The sequence below is a fragment of the Erpetoichthys calabaricus genome, chromosome 5 (assembly GCF_900747795.2).
Source record: "Erpetoichthys calabaricus chromosome 5, fErpCal1.3, whole genome shotgun sequence".
Classification (NCBI taxonomy): Eukaryota; Metazoa; Chordata; class Cladistia; order Polypteriformes; family Polypteridae; genus Erpetoichthys; species Erpetoichthys calabaricus.
Window position 1 is genome coordinate 198,499,562 of NC_041398.2, and position 15,679 is coordinate 198,515,240.

Below are 15,679 nucleotides of genomic sequence, written 5' to 3' on the forward strand. Positions count from 1 at the left end.
TCACCAACCATTAATTGAAATAAACAGATAAAGAATATAGCCATATAGTGTCTCATTCAGCATTATTGTACTTGCTGCACATGCCATTCTGAAGACAGCGAAAGAAAAAATACATAAGGTTCTGCTTATTTTTTACAAATGATCAAGAGACAAATGAATAAGGGCTCTTTTAAACGGTTAAATTAAGAAACTATCCAAAAAATGCACCTTTATTGTGATTTACTATAAAGAAAAGTTAACTTACTCTGTAATGATGTTGCTTGTTGAAACAAATCCAACTAAAAAAGTAAAGTAGATAATAATTTCTGTATTAAAAACTTGAGAGTTCAAATCAAATGTAACAACTGGCTTTGTGTTGAAACACTACCACTAATACTAAAACGAGTTTAGCTTTGATCTGCATATAAAAAACATTTACCCTTACCAGACTTTAATTATCATGTATATTTTCTCCTATATCATCTGCATTTTTGCCAATAATTAATCCATGCAACAGTTTACATGTTCATATGCACTGTCTGCAATGTTTCTATACATACAATAAAAAAGGGCATATGAGTTTTTAATGATGTGGGAGAGGCAACACCCTGGGACTGATATCCCAGCTGGAGCAGAACTGAGATCCTTACCGGGCAGGGATGCCAATATCATTGAAGGACCAAGGAAGACAATTTCTTCAGCACAGTTTCTTAACCAATACCCTAAGTGGCAACCTCCCTGGTTAGGGCTCTCACTCAGATGCCTGTGGGGCATGCTGGGTCCTGTAGTCCCATGGAACAGCCCTTATGGATTCCTTGGGGGCCGCCAGGGAATGCTGAAGGTTTTCATAATCCCCACTTTGCACAACATCCGACTGACCCAGAAGTACTTCCAGTAGCCTATGCCCTGGCACCGGATGTATTCCATAATAAAAGGAGCCACTCAAACTCAGCCAGGCGAGCCAGAGTCTGTAGGAAGTAGATGATGCTTGCCTAGAGGAGCAGAGGTGTGGAGGAAAATATTGGAGTGTTTATGAGTACTTGTACGCTGTGCCTTTGTGCCTGGGGTATGGGGTGCTATAGCAACAATATTTTTTAACACATTAAACATGCCACATTAATCACAAAAATTAACATGTTAACTTTACCAGTCAGTCAGTCAGTCATCGTCCAAGTTTACTAGGCCTAATATATTTTATGTATATCTATACCTATTTTTTATTTATATATGTATATATATATATATATATATACAGGGATAGATAAATACATGTACAGTGCATATATATATATAAAGTGTACGTTTTACATGAAATTCTGTCATTACATTCTTAACACAACACAAAAATGCTGGCTTTAGTTCCATAAACCAATGGTATTCCCAAACTAAAGTGCACATGTATTGCGGATTTGCATATTTTTAAAAAAACTACATTCATATGTCCGCTAAACAAGTTCATTCATTTTTTGTAAGTAATCGCTACAAGATAAATTATTGGCAGTTAAAATTGTACACTTGGTGAGCTAATGCCATTTCCAGTAAATAAGCTTACATTTTCCTTCTTCATTCCTGCAGATAAATTTGTTGTCCACAGCTTTTTGTATAACATCCAAGACCTCACTAGGTTTCAAGGCCAATTCCTTATTTGCCCATTTTTTGTTGTTTAGTCCAGAAATTACAGTGACCTGGTGCAAAACCTTAATTTCTCCTTCATACTGTAGAAAAAAATATAAAAGTATATATTCAAATAAAAGCAATAAGAATGATTCAAAATTCATATATATTTACTATATAGTGGTTCATTCTCAATAGAGTTCCCTTAATATTTCTGAATTGCAGTAATAAAGAAATAAAACTCGAATATATATAAATTTAGTTTATAATTGCCTGTATTTAAAAATAAGCTGCCTCTGTATTACCCCACAATCAGGACTGGGAAACACTTGTATGTGCTATAAAGTATTAAAGACTCTGAAGTGACCCAAAGTTGCTGAGTATGGTTGTGTGGTAAAGTGCTCTGAAATGGACCAGCAGACCAGTCCAAAAAGGTACCATCCTTGTTTATAATGTTACTAGGACTCCTACAATCCAATAATTGGATTAACGTGGTTAGAGAAATTATTGGATGTTTCTTTTCCTTGTCCATCTTTTTTCTATTTAGAAACTTGAATTTAACTGAGATATTATTATTTGAATTGCACCACTTATTGAAATACTATTTTATTCTGATTTTTTAATTATCTGTCTTTCGGAGAGAGAGGATAACATTACAATCATAACATTTGTGAGTGGAACAGAGAGATATTGTTATCATACTGTAGAGGAAAGTGAGTGGACCACTGAAGCACTGCAGAGGAAAACAAGGTGCACAAAAATATGTATATTATTTACTGATATGCCAGTTGATGTTACCATGTATACATGCCATTTTTAAAACAAGAATGGCTGTGGGACTGGTACTAGAAATGAATTTGGATATCAGTCTATTGTAAGTGAATAACCTATAAAAGCATATACTCTGTCAAACCAGACAAATTGTAAATCATCAGTAAGCCATGGAACACACTGTACATTTGGGCTCGGTAGGAAATCAGAGAGCCTGGAGTCCAAATGCATTGAAGCTGTAACAATGCTTGGAGCATCACCATATTCTCTGCTGGTTAATAGTATAACCTTGATTACACTGGGATTCTGTGAATAGGTATAATGCAGTTGCACCCACCATGGCACATGAGTGCGATCCTTGGGTAAAAGTGGGAATGTATTATCTTCTCTGCTCAAATATGAACCATTACATTTAAAGCACAAATTTTATTCACTTGAAAGTTGTTTTTATTTAATATCAATTGGTATTGGTTTCCCAATTTACAGAGCACACAGAGTGAGAAGTCAGCAAAAATCACTTGCCAACAAATGACTCAGTTATTTTAGTGTATTTCAGGCCAAGGAAGGGCAGTCCCCATTATATAGTAAGGCTATGATGTTGCCAGAGTAAGCAGGACTCTGAACATGAGCACCTTATAGGACCTAAGCCTTCTGATACTACAGTCTAGGATTGAAGTCCAGTAATAGCAAGAAGCAGGATAAAAGATATATGGGAGGCTTAACTTGAAGAGGCATTTTCTATCTACAGATGCTTTATCCCGTATGTTCTCTGTCTACCTTACACACTTTAAAGTGACAGGAGCCCAGGATTATTTAAGTTCCTGACTCAGCCACTGGGACTGAAATGGATGTTGAAGCTGTCATCCTAGAATGTCCCTGCTGTGCCCTTAAATGGACTCTACAACTAGACCTTCATGATAGCACTGGACTTCTGTGACTCCCCTGCCCAATACCCTTGGTACTGAAGCTCAACAAATAAATGTATAAAATAAATTCACTCTAGCCCCAGAAGAAAGGATAGTGCTCGTGGTGGTCAAGGCTGTGGCTCAGTTTCTTTTAGTACTAGGCACAGCTGCAAATACACAATGGACATTGCAGCTACACTGCTAGAAACAGCAATAGATGAGAAGTATGTTTTAAGCAGTTAAAGAAATGAGGCTGTGTATACAATAGATTTTTACTCTAAACCCTGTTTAAAGTAACAATAAACAACACTGGACTCCAAGCTATCAAATAAAATAATATGTTTGACCATATAAATACATGTGTCTGTTTTTAAGATAAAAGGTCCAGATTATTTAAGCATCTGCCTACACTAATATTTCTGTTATATTTAATGGAATATTTATTACATTATCTCTGAAGCTTTCTGAGTATTACTCAAATCAACCTTTGGATTATACTGCATCTTTTATGGTTAACAAAATCCTATTCATCTGCACATATGCACTACAATACCAGATAATGCATTCTGACAATTATTGGACTACTAGTGCCTCTGCCCCTGTGTCCCTGAACTGGTAAGAAATTGAATGGTCAGATAAGGTTAATGGATGGCTACCCTTAATAGCCCTGTCTGCCCATTTGTGTTATTGCAAAACATTTTTGGCTGTGGTCCTTCTTGATGCTAAATTGGATAAAGTGGATTTAGGAATGCTATTTTATAAAACAATCACTGGACACAAACTGATTCTAATGAACAAAACTGTTAAATAAGGAAAATAAAATTATACTACTTGACATTTATTAGGGTGAACAGTTAGTATAGTATAGTCTTACTTTGAAGTAAATATACTATAGTCTTACTTTGAATTTTTTTCTGAATTCTTTTTCTTCTTTTTCAAACTTCTTCTGCTTCTTGGGGTCCTTATCTGGTGTTTTGTCAGCATTTTTAATCTTTTGGAGGCTAGCAAAAAGAAATCAATCAAGACACTAAGTCAACAAATCTGTGTCAAAATTAAATGGCTGAGATTAATACAGTGTGTGCACGGAAAAGAAACGTGTGCCTTTGTGACTCCCTTTCCTCTTCATTGTGTTAGGCAGCATGGCCTCTCTGTCCTGTAATCTGTTAAACAATATTGTAATTTACTCTTTAATATGTTTAAAATTTTAACTTATTTGCAGTGGTGCTACTTTATAAATTATTGTACAGGTATATCCACAATTAACCATCTACTTTTTTCTGTAAGCATCTGGGAGTTTACATTATTATTATTATTATTTTTATTATTATTATAAATCATTATTCAGGAGTAATTATAGGAAAAGTACTTTTATATTTCATAAATAAAAATTAAATGATTTTAAATAAAAGCTTTTCTGCTCAATTTGATGCTAAATGAATCCTCTATTTTCTATTTTAGGCTAAGCACCAACAGTTTGCTTTATGTGCACATTTTTCATCATTATGCTTAGTGTCATGTTTCATTATTTTTTCTTGATGTTTATTATGAAAGAAACACAAGACGACAGAGGTAACTGGGACAGTCAGAGAGGTGTTGTTACAAGACATCGCTATCACACAGTTGTCAATTGACTTTAATATTAGTGTGAATAATGATTATTATTGGTACTACCCAATAAATGGACAGGTTACTAAATGTATAAACTTTACTTATATAATATTGCTCCTTTAAATAGAGTTAAAGTACATTTATCATAAGATGCAAAGGAAACACAAGTATGCAAATTAATAAGGAGGAAGAAAGAGTTGTATTAGGGAAATAATGTCAATGAGGACTCTGATCAGAATGAATAATTTCACAAAAGTGCCTTAAAACCATATTAGGGACATCTGCTCCAATATATAGGCTCCACCTTCTCCGCAACTCTCCTCTGGATAGACGGGTTTAGAAGAAGGATAAATGGATGTCTGTCTTTTTGGATGATGTATAAAAAAAAAAAAAAAAAAAAAAAAAGTTGTGCATATCCACAAGTACTTAAGGATTACCTTGATTCTGGAGGTGGAGGAGGAAAATCAGTTGAGTCCACATCATCGTAAATTTCATCATCTGCAGGAGTTTTATCTAAAATGATAAATTGAAACACTCATATAAATCTGTAGTTTTTTTTTCAAAACAGACAGAAGCTGACGCAATACAACAAGTCTGCAATGGCTTCTGGATAGTCTGAAGACACATAACGCAGCGCTCTGTCAGTCTAGTTGAAGCCAAGGTCAAATGAACATGGACGGTTTTCTGAAGGATTGCATCATTGTTGAACAACACACCATAGTGAGATTTTCTTTGGGCAGAGGGAGTGAAACATGCTGATATTCACCGATGAAATTAAACAATATATATACAGTATATACTGTATAATCTAAATATACAATATACTGTATATTCACATCATCTAACACACAAGTGTAGGAAGTGTCTCACAGGTTCCTGTGAGAGGAGGAAGGATGTTACACCATCTGTAACTTTCTTTTGGTTTTCACATTTAAAGTGGAGGAGGATGCCCCAGGAGACAAGTGGCAGTAGTAATGTATGTGGGTGTAATGGTTAAGGCTTTGGACCTAGGTCTTCAATCCTTGAGGTTGTGGGTTCAAATCCTGCCACTGTCACTGTATTCTTGAGCAATTTACTTCAGCAGACAAATTATTATAAGTAATAAGAGTGACTTCACGTCTGCCCCACCTGCTATCAAAGTCTCTGTTTATACTCAATCCAGCTATGAAGGAGGACAGTTGTGCCTAAAGATCTATCAGAGGAACAACTTGCCTGTTCTGCCAACCAGCCTGCTGTTATCACCCAACCTTCACTTTGTTTTACAAACAAGTCTGAAATGAAACAAAAAACCCCAACAGACACCCTAATTTTTATCTGTCTCACATGTTATCTTCACAGCATACATATAGTATATGCACTAAAAGTATACTTATAAAAAAATCTAACATAAATATGGCACAGCTGGCTATTACAAACCTTCAAAAAGTTTAGAAAATGTAATCTGAAGTCAAAATTAGCCTTAGAATAAATGCTTAGAACAAAGGTCAATTGCCACTTTGGCCTTTAAGACCACTTTTTCAATCTAGTATATTATTACTGTAGGGTTTGTGAATTATAATGAGCTAATAAAATTATGTGATAAAGTTAATATCTCCTGTTATTTATATATCAGAACATAACCAATAATCATCTATTTCATAAAGACCTAAAATTAGAAACAAAAATAAATAAAATATATTTTACATTAAAAACAATCCAGTACTCAGCAGTTATTTCTCTAAAAGTAAAAAAAAATCTATTTTGAAACATAAAAAGTATTACTGGTGTAATCCACATATGGTTTTCATTTTTTGGAAGATACCAATAGCAATGTACTGTATAATAAAATGTCAAAATGGAATTCTCTCTAAATGTAATTAAAATTTTGTCATACTTGGTGTTACAAAATAAGCAAAATGTTCTGTTTCTAAACCTCTTTTTACTTTTTCAGCATAGAAATAAATATTTCATAATTTTTCCTTTTTTTCTACAGATGCACATTGACAAAGCCCTTCATTTAAAGTGCAATATTATTTTTAGGCTAAAATATAATTCCTGATAAAACCATTTCACTTTTACTTATTTTTGAGTCCTGCCTAACCAAATATGTATATAGTGAGCAGATTTTACACATTTTACAGTTTATGTCTCATTATTATGTATAATTCTCAAATTGCAATCAACTCTATATGTGTAAAACCTCACTCATGTGTTAAGTATTTCATGGGCAGAACATGTAAGCTTTCTAAACCACTATAATAAATTGAAAAATAATAATTAAAGCCTGCCCGGTCTTATGTTCCGTGAAAGGGTGTAATTATCTTATATATAATTTGCCAGGCTCCTCACTCACTCACTCACTCACTCACTCACTCACTCACTCACTCACTCACTCACTCACTCACTTACTCACTCACTCACTCACTCACGTCCGTCCGAAGGCGATTGCGCCGTCGCCTTCTGCGCATGTCCGAAGCCGAATGCGCAATCGCCTTCTGTGCAGCTGCCCGAAAAACCTCATGAGACCGACATCGCTGCAGGCGGCGGATTTACGGCCGCGAAAATTCAAAGAGAAAGGCGACTTTGACCAACATCGCGGCAGGGTCCGTCCGAAGCTGAATGTGCAGTCGCCTTCTGCGCATGTCCGAAGCCGAATGCGCAGTCGCCTTCTGCGCAGCTGCCCGAAAAACCTTACGAGACCGACATTTACGGCCGCGAAAATTCAAAAAGGAAGGCGACTTTGACCAACATTGCGGCAGGCGGCGGATTTACGGCCACAAAAATTCAAAGAGAAAGGCGACTTCGATTAAAGCTCTAGAGGCCTGAAAGGCGATTTTGACTACAGCTCCAGGCCTAATTACGCATTCATTCAATACACCTATATCACGTTTGTGGTGCTTATACTTAATACTATTCCACTCGTGCCCGTTTCATCTTACATTGTCGAAACAGGCTCTTTGTCTAGTTGAATATAAAGCACCAGTCTACTAAGCAAACTGCTCTGAAGGTCAGTTTCATAAAGTCACTTGCCTCTAGTAGTATAAAAACAAACATTTTGGCAGTGTGTACAGCAATATACCTCTGATTTACTCAAGGAATACAACATGGGGAAATTGATCAGTATTATAGGCCATGTTTAGCAGTATTTGCCCAGACTATTGCCTTGCTCTTCACAATATAAGCAATGGTTTGAATTCACATGACTCTGTTATAGTGGATGTAAAACATATGCACCACCTAAGACCACATACATTTTATTGTATTAAAATATAATATAAAATCTCAACCTATAATATTTAAATTTTGGATGCTGCAGTTGTTGCATATTTATATTAGTAAATTTTCTTCAGCTTGATCAGGATGGATGAGAATCTCTTAATGACCCTGCATATGAGTCAGTCACAAATTCCACATTGGCAAGGAACTAAAGAAATAAGCTAAGATAGATGAAAGATTTGGTTTTTTACCTTTTGCAAACTGAGGTGGTGGGGGTATTCTGAAATATAAAAAAGTATGAATGAATAGCAGACTTAACATTTTTGTCAGAAAGGGATTAGAGTTATTGTTTATAAATAAAGTGATAGCAATATTATTAAGGTAAAAGTGACAGAAGAATGTAGGAATCACAGTTGAGCATACAAACCTTAAGATTCACTTAAAATTATGACACCATTCACAGACTGAGTATAAAGACAATTTTGCAACATGGATTGATTACTTCAGCATACAAATTTTTCTAAAATTGAAAAAAAATCAATACAGGATTGCTTAAAGAAACTTTCTGCAATTCAAGAAACAATACATGAATGGTTAAACCAAAACAAGTGTGACTGTCTTTTAGAGTACTGGATCACAGCATACAACTAGTAGAATACAGTTAAACCAACTGCTAAATTCTTCCTGTTCAGTTCGTACTGCACCATGGGTAATCATGATATCAAACAATGCCATTTGTTTTATCAATACAATGGAAGAAATTATTACCATCCAGGCTGCACATTTTATGCTAAAAGTAAAATAAGTGCAGTAAGTGATAAATTATGACTTTAATTTGCCAAAGGGTTCAGTTAACTCTGTGTGTTTGTGGCAAATATACTTATTTTTGTCAAAGTAGACTTGTTTTTTTTAAGCATCAGTAATTTCAGAGGAAGTTTCTACATACTTAAAATTGTTGCATAATTAGGTATAAATGGATGGTAATAGATAAAATGTTAAAAGAGAAATAGCCAACTTAAAATATGAAGTTGAGATATACAATACTACTGAGAGATGTCATAAACAACATGAACAACATGCTGCATATACTTAATTTGGCATCTGCATGCTTTGGAAAATTCCAGGGAAATAAGTAAAGTTTTGAAGAAACAATTTTGATTAATTGATTTATTGAATCTTGCAAAAGATTTTTAGAGTGTGAAATAAGTAAATACTATGGTCATTATGTATTAAAATGAACTGATTAATGCTAACTATAATATAAAGAAAAATATACAAAAAAGTAACTGTCCTTTAATTTACTTAACTTAATTTTGATATAATGATATCATTTTAAATCCTTGCCCACTCTCTGTATAGAGTGTGTTTCCCTCTGTATATTTGATTTTCCTTAGTATTTCTCACCACAGTCTCTTTTTATTGTGCAGGTTAGTTTGATTGGCTGCTATAAATTGGTCCGGTGTTGGTGAGTGCATGTAAACATGCCATACGATGAGCTGGGGTCCAGTACAGGAATTTCCCCTGATTTGCACTTAATTAGAAATGGCTTAAGAGTCCTGATATCATGTTGTGGACAAAATGAATATATTATTTTTTGCAAGATGGTAAAATTACTCTAGGATATTTTATACCAATTCTTGAATATTTCATAGCACCAGTTTTACATGTTATGTAAATATTTGTTTACTAGTAAAATAACTGCCAGGATATAACAGGCCAAAACAAAATATGATAAAATGTTAATTTACTGGATTTTTAATTTGAATAATTTGGTGGTTGTTTTTATTGTTTCTGCCATGTTTACCAAATGGCTAGTTGTTACTGTACTGCACTCACTTCTTCGGGTGTCTGACTAGCATGCCACGAGTAAGTAAAGCACTGTTAATTCTTTTAGTATTTTGAAAACAACTCTATTCAGCTATTCTTATTATTCATTACTTTGTCTTAGGTGGAACTTGTGCACCCATTTTGATTGTCCCCAATTTTCAGATATTATGAGGTATAAGGGAAAAAACCTTTTGTAGCATCACATTATACATTGGCATTCAAAGGAATCAATGGAGAAATGGTAAACATGAATGACATGATGTCGCAGTGTGTGTTCTCTGCATTTCATTGTTACGATGATGTGTAGGTGCTGATGTAAACTTCAAAGAACTGGCAGCTATACTCATGAAAATATGACCTACAAAATACGCATCTGAAGTGAACACTGTCACACACTGTCAAAAGAACTGCTATTAAGACAGGTGATATTGAAGAGCCACAGGGGATGCAGATTTCAGTTCTCAAAACATCTGAATTACCAGATCTGCCTAACAACATTAGTAGATGCACAGATGAGGCTGCAAAACATCCACCTTATGACTGCATGTCTAAATGACTAACTAAATAAATTTTACATTACTGTCTAATTGGAAATGCAAACATGCCATGACAAAATAGTTGCAGCATTTTAACACATTGTATATCCACAGACCACAATGCTTGTCTAAATTTTGTTTGCTTTTCTTATGTCATATAGTGTTGCAATTGTCAAAATGACAGAAAGATATTGTAGCAGATGGAGGCACTTCTCAAATGTATGGAGCCCAGTAGCTGCGTCAGTTTATATATGTGTGCGTGTCTGTCTGTCTGTCTCCATTGTCACAGCACTCATCACAAAAAGCTAATTAATTATTAAGCTTACCCTCTGCTACTGAGCTCCTGAGTGGATAACAACAATTTTACCTTTTTATTTTCTCTCAGCATCAAGTCTTTTGCTCAGTATCTTTTGCTCTTTCCCTGAAACCCCAGCAGTGGTTTAAAACACATGGGCTGGTGATATTGTGTTTTAGGAAGAAACCCTGTGGGTGTAGTCTTTACAGTGCAGGATTTTGCCACTATTCATTTTTTAACAGGTTGTCCCCAGATGCGTATTCTCGTTTGAGAATCCCAACTGGCCTACGTGACTATAACCACATAGTCATGATAAAGCAAATTATATATTTTGATGATGACTTTTACCCAGAATATACAAAATAATTCATAACACTACCATCTAAGTACTTAACACACACAACAATACAAAATGTAACTAAATGAGTTAGTCAAACTCATTCAGACAATTGTAAGAAAATACAATATTGTAATGGTAAATATAGTACTACGGAGATGTCCTTTACCAGAGTGAAGTGTGTAGCTGGAAAAGGCTGTATTCTTCTGTTACTTGGTTTTCAGTGGATTATAGGTAAGCAGCGTAATTTAAAGGTTTTAATGGGCAATATATTTTAGGTAAACATATTGCTGACTTGATATGTAGTGGATGGAACTTCAGTTATGTGTCATGAGCTGAATCACTTCTATGAGCATTCTCATCATACCTCTCTTATGTGCTGAGTGCTGGATAGTTTTCAATGCACTCTCTGATGGTTCTGTTATAATGTATGCTTCAAGATGACTTACCTGTTTATTCTGATTTGATTATTTACTCTTTATTACATGGTTTTACTGGATTTTCAAAAGTAGCAATTCCATGATGTCAGAATATTCTTTAAAATGAAATTGGTAAATTTATGTAGTAACCCCATTAGTAAGCTGGAAAAAAGATCTAATATGTTTAGCTGTGGCTAAATTTAAACTTCTTCCATAGGATCTGAAACACAGAGCAAAGCTCCTGTAATGGACAAAATGGAAGTAGCTTTTTTTAGGCTAAACAATCATTTCTTTTGATGTTAAATTTACACAACTTAGTCTTTGAAGAAAGCATTTCCACTCTTATGGTAGCAAATGAGAGAAACACTAATAAAAAGTGTTATAATGTTTGCAAAAATGACAAAAACAAAAAAGACTGACAAATGAATGCTCTTTTTATGTTGCTGTATCCTAGGTAGTTCCAAGCACTCCTTTAGAGTCTTTATTCAAAATTAGTTGTCTTTAATATACTACTTATAGAACATGGACTCAAGCATGTTCCATTCCTGTGCTCTGAGCAGCTACTATACCACATCTTACATGGGTCTCCTGCAGTGTACCATATATTTATTAAAAAGAGTTATTTTTTAAGTTATCATTCTGTAAATATCTAAGTATTAAAAAATTAACAAAATGCACATATTTAGACACCGTATATAAAATATACAGTAACACAAATTAATTTTAAGGTTAGTTGAATTTGTAATTAGTAAGTTAATTAAGATTTGTCATTAGTTTAAATTCATAGTATTGTTAATTTGGGTCTTGACTTCTTACAAACTGTCTTCTACATTTTCCAGATTAATGTCAGGTAAGCTTTTCTTGTTTTCATCTTTGCTCTTTAGCATCTTCAGCAGTCCCCAGGACCAGGAGTTGGATTTTGGATCTTCCTGTGAGCCTAAACTTTATCATATAGTTATGATAAAAAAGCACAACATTAATAAAAAAAATTATATATATATATATATATATATATATATATATATATATATATATATATATATATATAAACCCACTAATTAAAATTATACCTCTTTCAGTTAGCACAACAAAAGTGCATGGGACAAATGAGCGTTGATAAAAGTTCACCATGACAAATACGTGGAAGAGAAGTGTGCGTAACGACAAAACCTTGCGTCTAGATGTGGCTTGTCCAAGGTACTCATGTGCTTTATTTTATTTTCATCTTATTCCAGCTTAAGTGCCACCTGCAACAGCTAATGCTGACATCTACATAGATCTTTGTATCTTTGCAGCCAGCAGCCATATATCGAGTAGGAGGGGACATATTTGACGGGTAGGATGAAATTTTCAACATAAAAGTTTGTCACTCATGAAGTTGTCAAAATAAAAGTTTGTCATGAATACTCTGAAGTTTTAATAGGGAAATTATATAATTTAAACAGAACTGAAAGTATACACTGCAAGAAGAGTTAAGCTATGTCCCCAAAACACAGACCTAGACCAAGAACAGCCTAAGAGCATGTTGATTTCAAGCTGTCATTTTTTAAACTTCCCTTCATGCTGAGAGATTTTTCAATCTCCATTGCATGCTGCAGTCAAGTTTTAATGACAATTTCAAGTGCACACTCCACTGTCAAGTTCACACAGTCATATTTTATTCTTATATTCATGCCGTCCAAACTCCTAACAGCAGCTTCCTGACACAAATCGATCATTGCCACCTGCTGTTCAAGAGAACTGGGCTCGCTTCCCAGTCCATCACTTTTCAGTTTTCATTTCACATTCTGGATTTTTAATGTGAATTCTTCACTTTCAGGGAGCCAAATACTCCTTATTCCATGATCTCAACTTTTAGTGTTCAATTCATGCCTTCACTTTCTCTTCATTTTACCTTATTACTTTCTAATCTTCATTTCAAGCCATCACCGATCTTGCCTAAAAAGAATGCAGTGACATTTGTCTTGCTATTCTTATTGTCTGCTGTTTGGCTTGCCTCGCCTACCCATTATAAGTATTGTTTATGGCTCCAGTACGTCATGTTATTAGAATATCGAGTAGTCCTGATATGTGTAAGCAAGCAAAATCCCAGTAAACTACTGCTTTGGTTTTTGGCTTGAAGATTCAATACAGTTGAAATGTAGGTGATCCTTCCCATTAAAGGGAAACAGCGTTTGAATTATTTGAACGATTCACACTGTCAGCCTGACCTTCCAGGAGGCCAAAACACCTGGGGCCTCATGTATAACGCCGTGCGTAGAACTCACACTATAACATGGCGTAAGCACAAAAGCGGGATTGTGCGTACGCACAGAAAAATCCAGATGCAGGAATCTGTGCGCACGCAAAATTTCACGTTCTTCCACTACATAAATCCCGATCAGCGTGAAAAGTAACGCACGTGCACGCGCCTTCTGTCCCGCCCCAACTCCTCCCAGAATTACGCCTCTTTGAATATGCAAATCAATATAAATAGCCTTCTGTGAAAAGACAATGGGAAAAGCACAGGGGAAAATATAAGAATTTCAGCGAATACCAAGTGGAGGCAAAGGAAAAACATACTATTTGTTGGTTTAAACAGTGGTATAATCAACAAAAGAAAGTCGAAAGATCGAGTTCACAAAGTCGCACAGTACCCGAAATAAAAAAGAAATCACATATCAAAGTCGCCGTGAAAAGGCGACTCGCAGCGGACCGTCTGAGTGTCATATGAAAGCTTATTAGGGTACAGACAAAAAAATAGGCACACAGTGGGGAAAAAAGCACGAAATGTCAACTTTAATCTCGAAATTTCCACATTAATCACGTAGTTTATTTTGCCATTAAAGTAGAACATCATAAACTTCATCTTAAAATCGTTTATTTTACTAGTTTCTCAAGTAGCACGTTAAATGCTTTGTTCTGTATTTGATCTTCTATGTGCTCTATGTGTGTGAATCACTACGTGCTTCCGTTCTTTCTCTTTCTCCGACAGGACACAGAATCCATTACATTCAAGATATTACAGCTCTCTGAATAATTAAAATACTGAGATGTATACGTGATATCATTTTCATGATGATAGGAATGAAAGCATGTTATTAAACATGGGAACACGGTGGCGTAGTGATTCTTCATATCTCACGCAAGAGGCTTGCTGCGCCATGTGCGACGTTCGATGAAATAATTTATTACAGAAGTACTGTCTCTTTCAAACGTACTTTTCTTTCTCCAAATACCCAATTGCCACACAATCAGCTCTGCAATAGACGTTAAGCCATCTGTAAGCTTAGAATGCTGATTCTTCAAAACTTTTAAGGAACATTGAAATATCTTCGTAGTACATGTTTCATTATTCTATCAGTCTATCCTTCCAGTGTCGCGTCAGCACCAGCAATAATACAGCGCAAGGCAGGAGCTATCCGTGAATCAGTTATACGCTGCGGCACCGTGTCCTCACATGTTTAATTATTAACAATGCAGATTATTTAAATGAAGTTAAAGTTTTATCTGTATACTATAAGCAACATATTTTGCTGCATTTCATCTTAAAAATGATATTGTCATCATACGCGCTTTATAAAGTAGCGCAGGTTGTGCAATATTATAACTGTAGGGTAAGTTTACAGTGAGGTAATTGTACTTATAAGTACAAACAGTTCTGCAAGGAGCACTTGATGGACTGATTGAGTGCGTTTATAGTTCTTGGGATGAAACTGTTTCTGAAATGCGAGGTCCGTACAGGAAAGGCTTTGACGCTTTTTGCCGTGGTTGAGGTAGTGTGTACTTGAAACTGTATACCGATAATTCTCTTTCCGATCAGCTGCTGCTGTGATTCACACTCAGATACAGTGATATAAATACTCCGAGTGGTGCAGTGAGAGTAATATGGAAAATGATGATCCGCAGTGGCAACCCTTAACGGGAGCAGCAAAAAGAAGAACAAGATGCAGTGAGCGTAACAACGCTAAAGCAGTTATGGTATTTGGAATACTATGGCTATTCCCTGGACCATTATATTGCTACAGGTTAATTACAATCAGATGCATTACACTAATAAACAATATGCAGTTAATTTCAGTGTATTTATAAAGCCGCGTCAGGAATGTGGAGCTAAGAAAGAAAGGGTGATCACACAGGAACAGTAGCACTGCTTTGACGCTGGGTGCCGCCAGTCTGCAGAACCGAGCAGAGAAATTGCGTACGCCAAGGTA

General features: G+C 35.3%; 1 protein-coding gene across 1 annotated transcript in view; it reads right to left on the minus strand.

The window, feature by feature from the left end:
- Nucleotides 1-15,679, minus strand: part of LOC114652160 (FYN-binding protein 1-like) — a 1,204,993-nt gene that overhangs the window by 4,820 nt on the left and 1,184,494 nt on the right. Inside the window, exons 8-13 of the mRNA XM_051928498.1 lie at nt 12,303-12,428; nt 8,324-8,352; nt 5,315-5,390; nt 4,171-4,270; nt 1,532-1,694; nt 245-278 (exon numbers count right to left, since the gene is read on the minus strand). Coding sequence (XP_051784458.1) covers nt 245-278; nt 1,532-1,694; nt 4,171-4,270; nt 5,315-5,390; nt 8,324-8,352; nt 12,303-12,428 — 528 coding nt within the window. The remainder of the gene's footprint in view (nt 1-244; nt 279-1,531; nt 1,695-4,170; nt 4,271-5,314; nt 5,391-8,323; nt 8,353-12,302; nt 12,429-15,679) is intronic.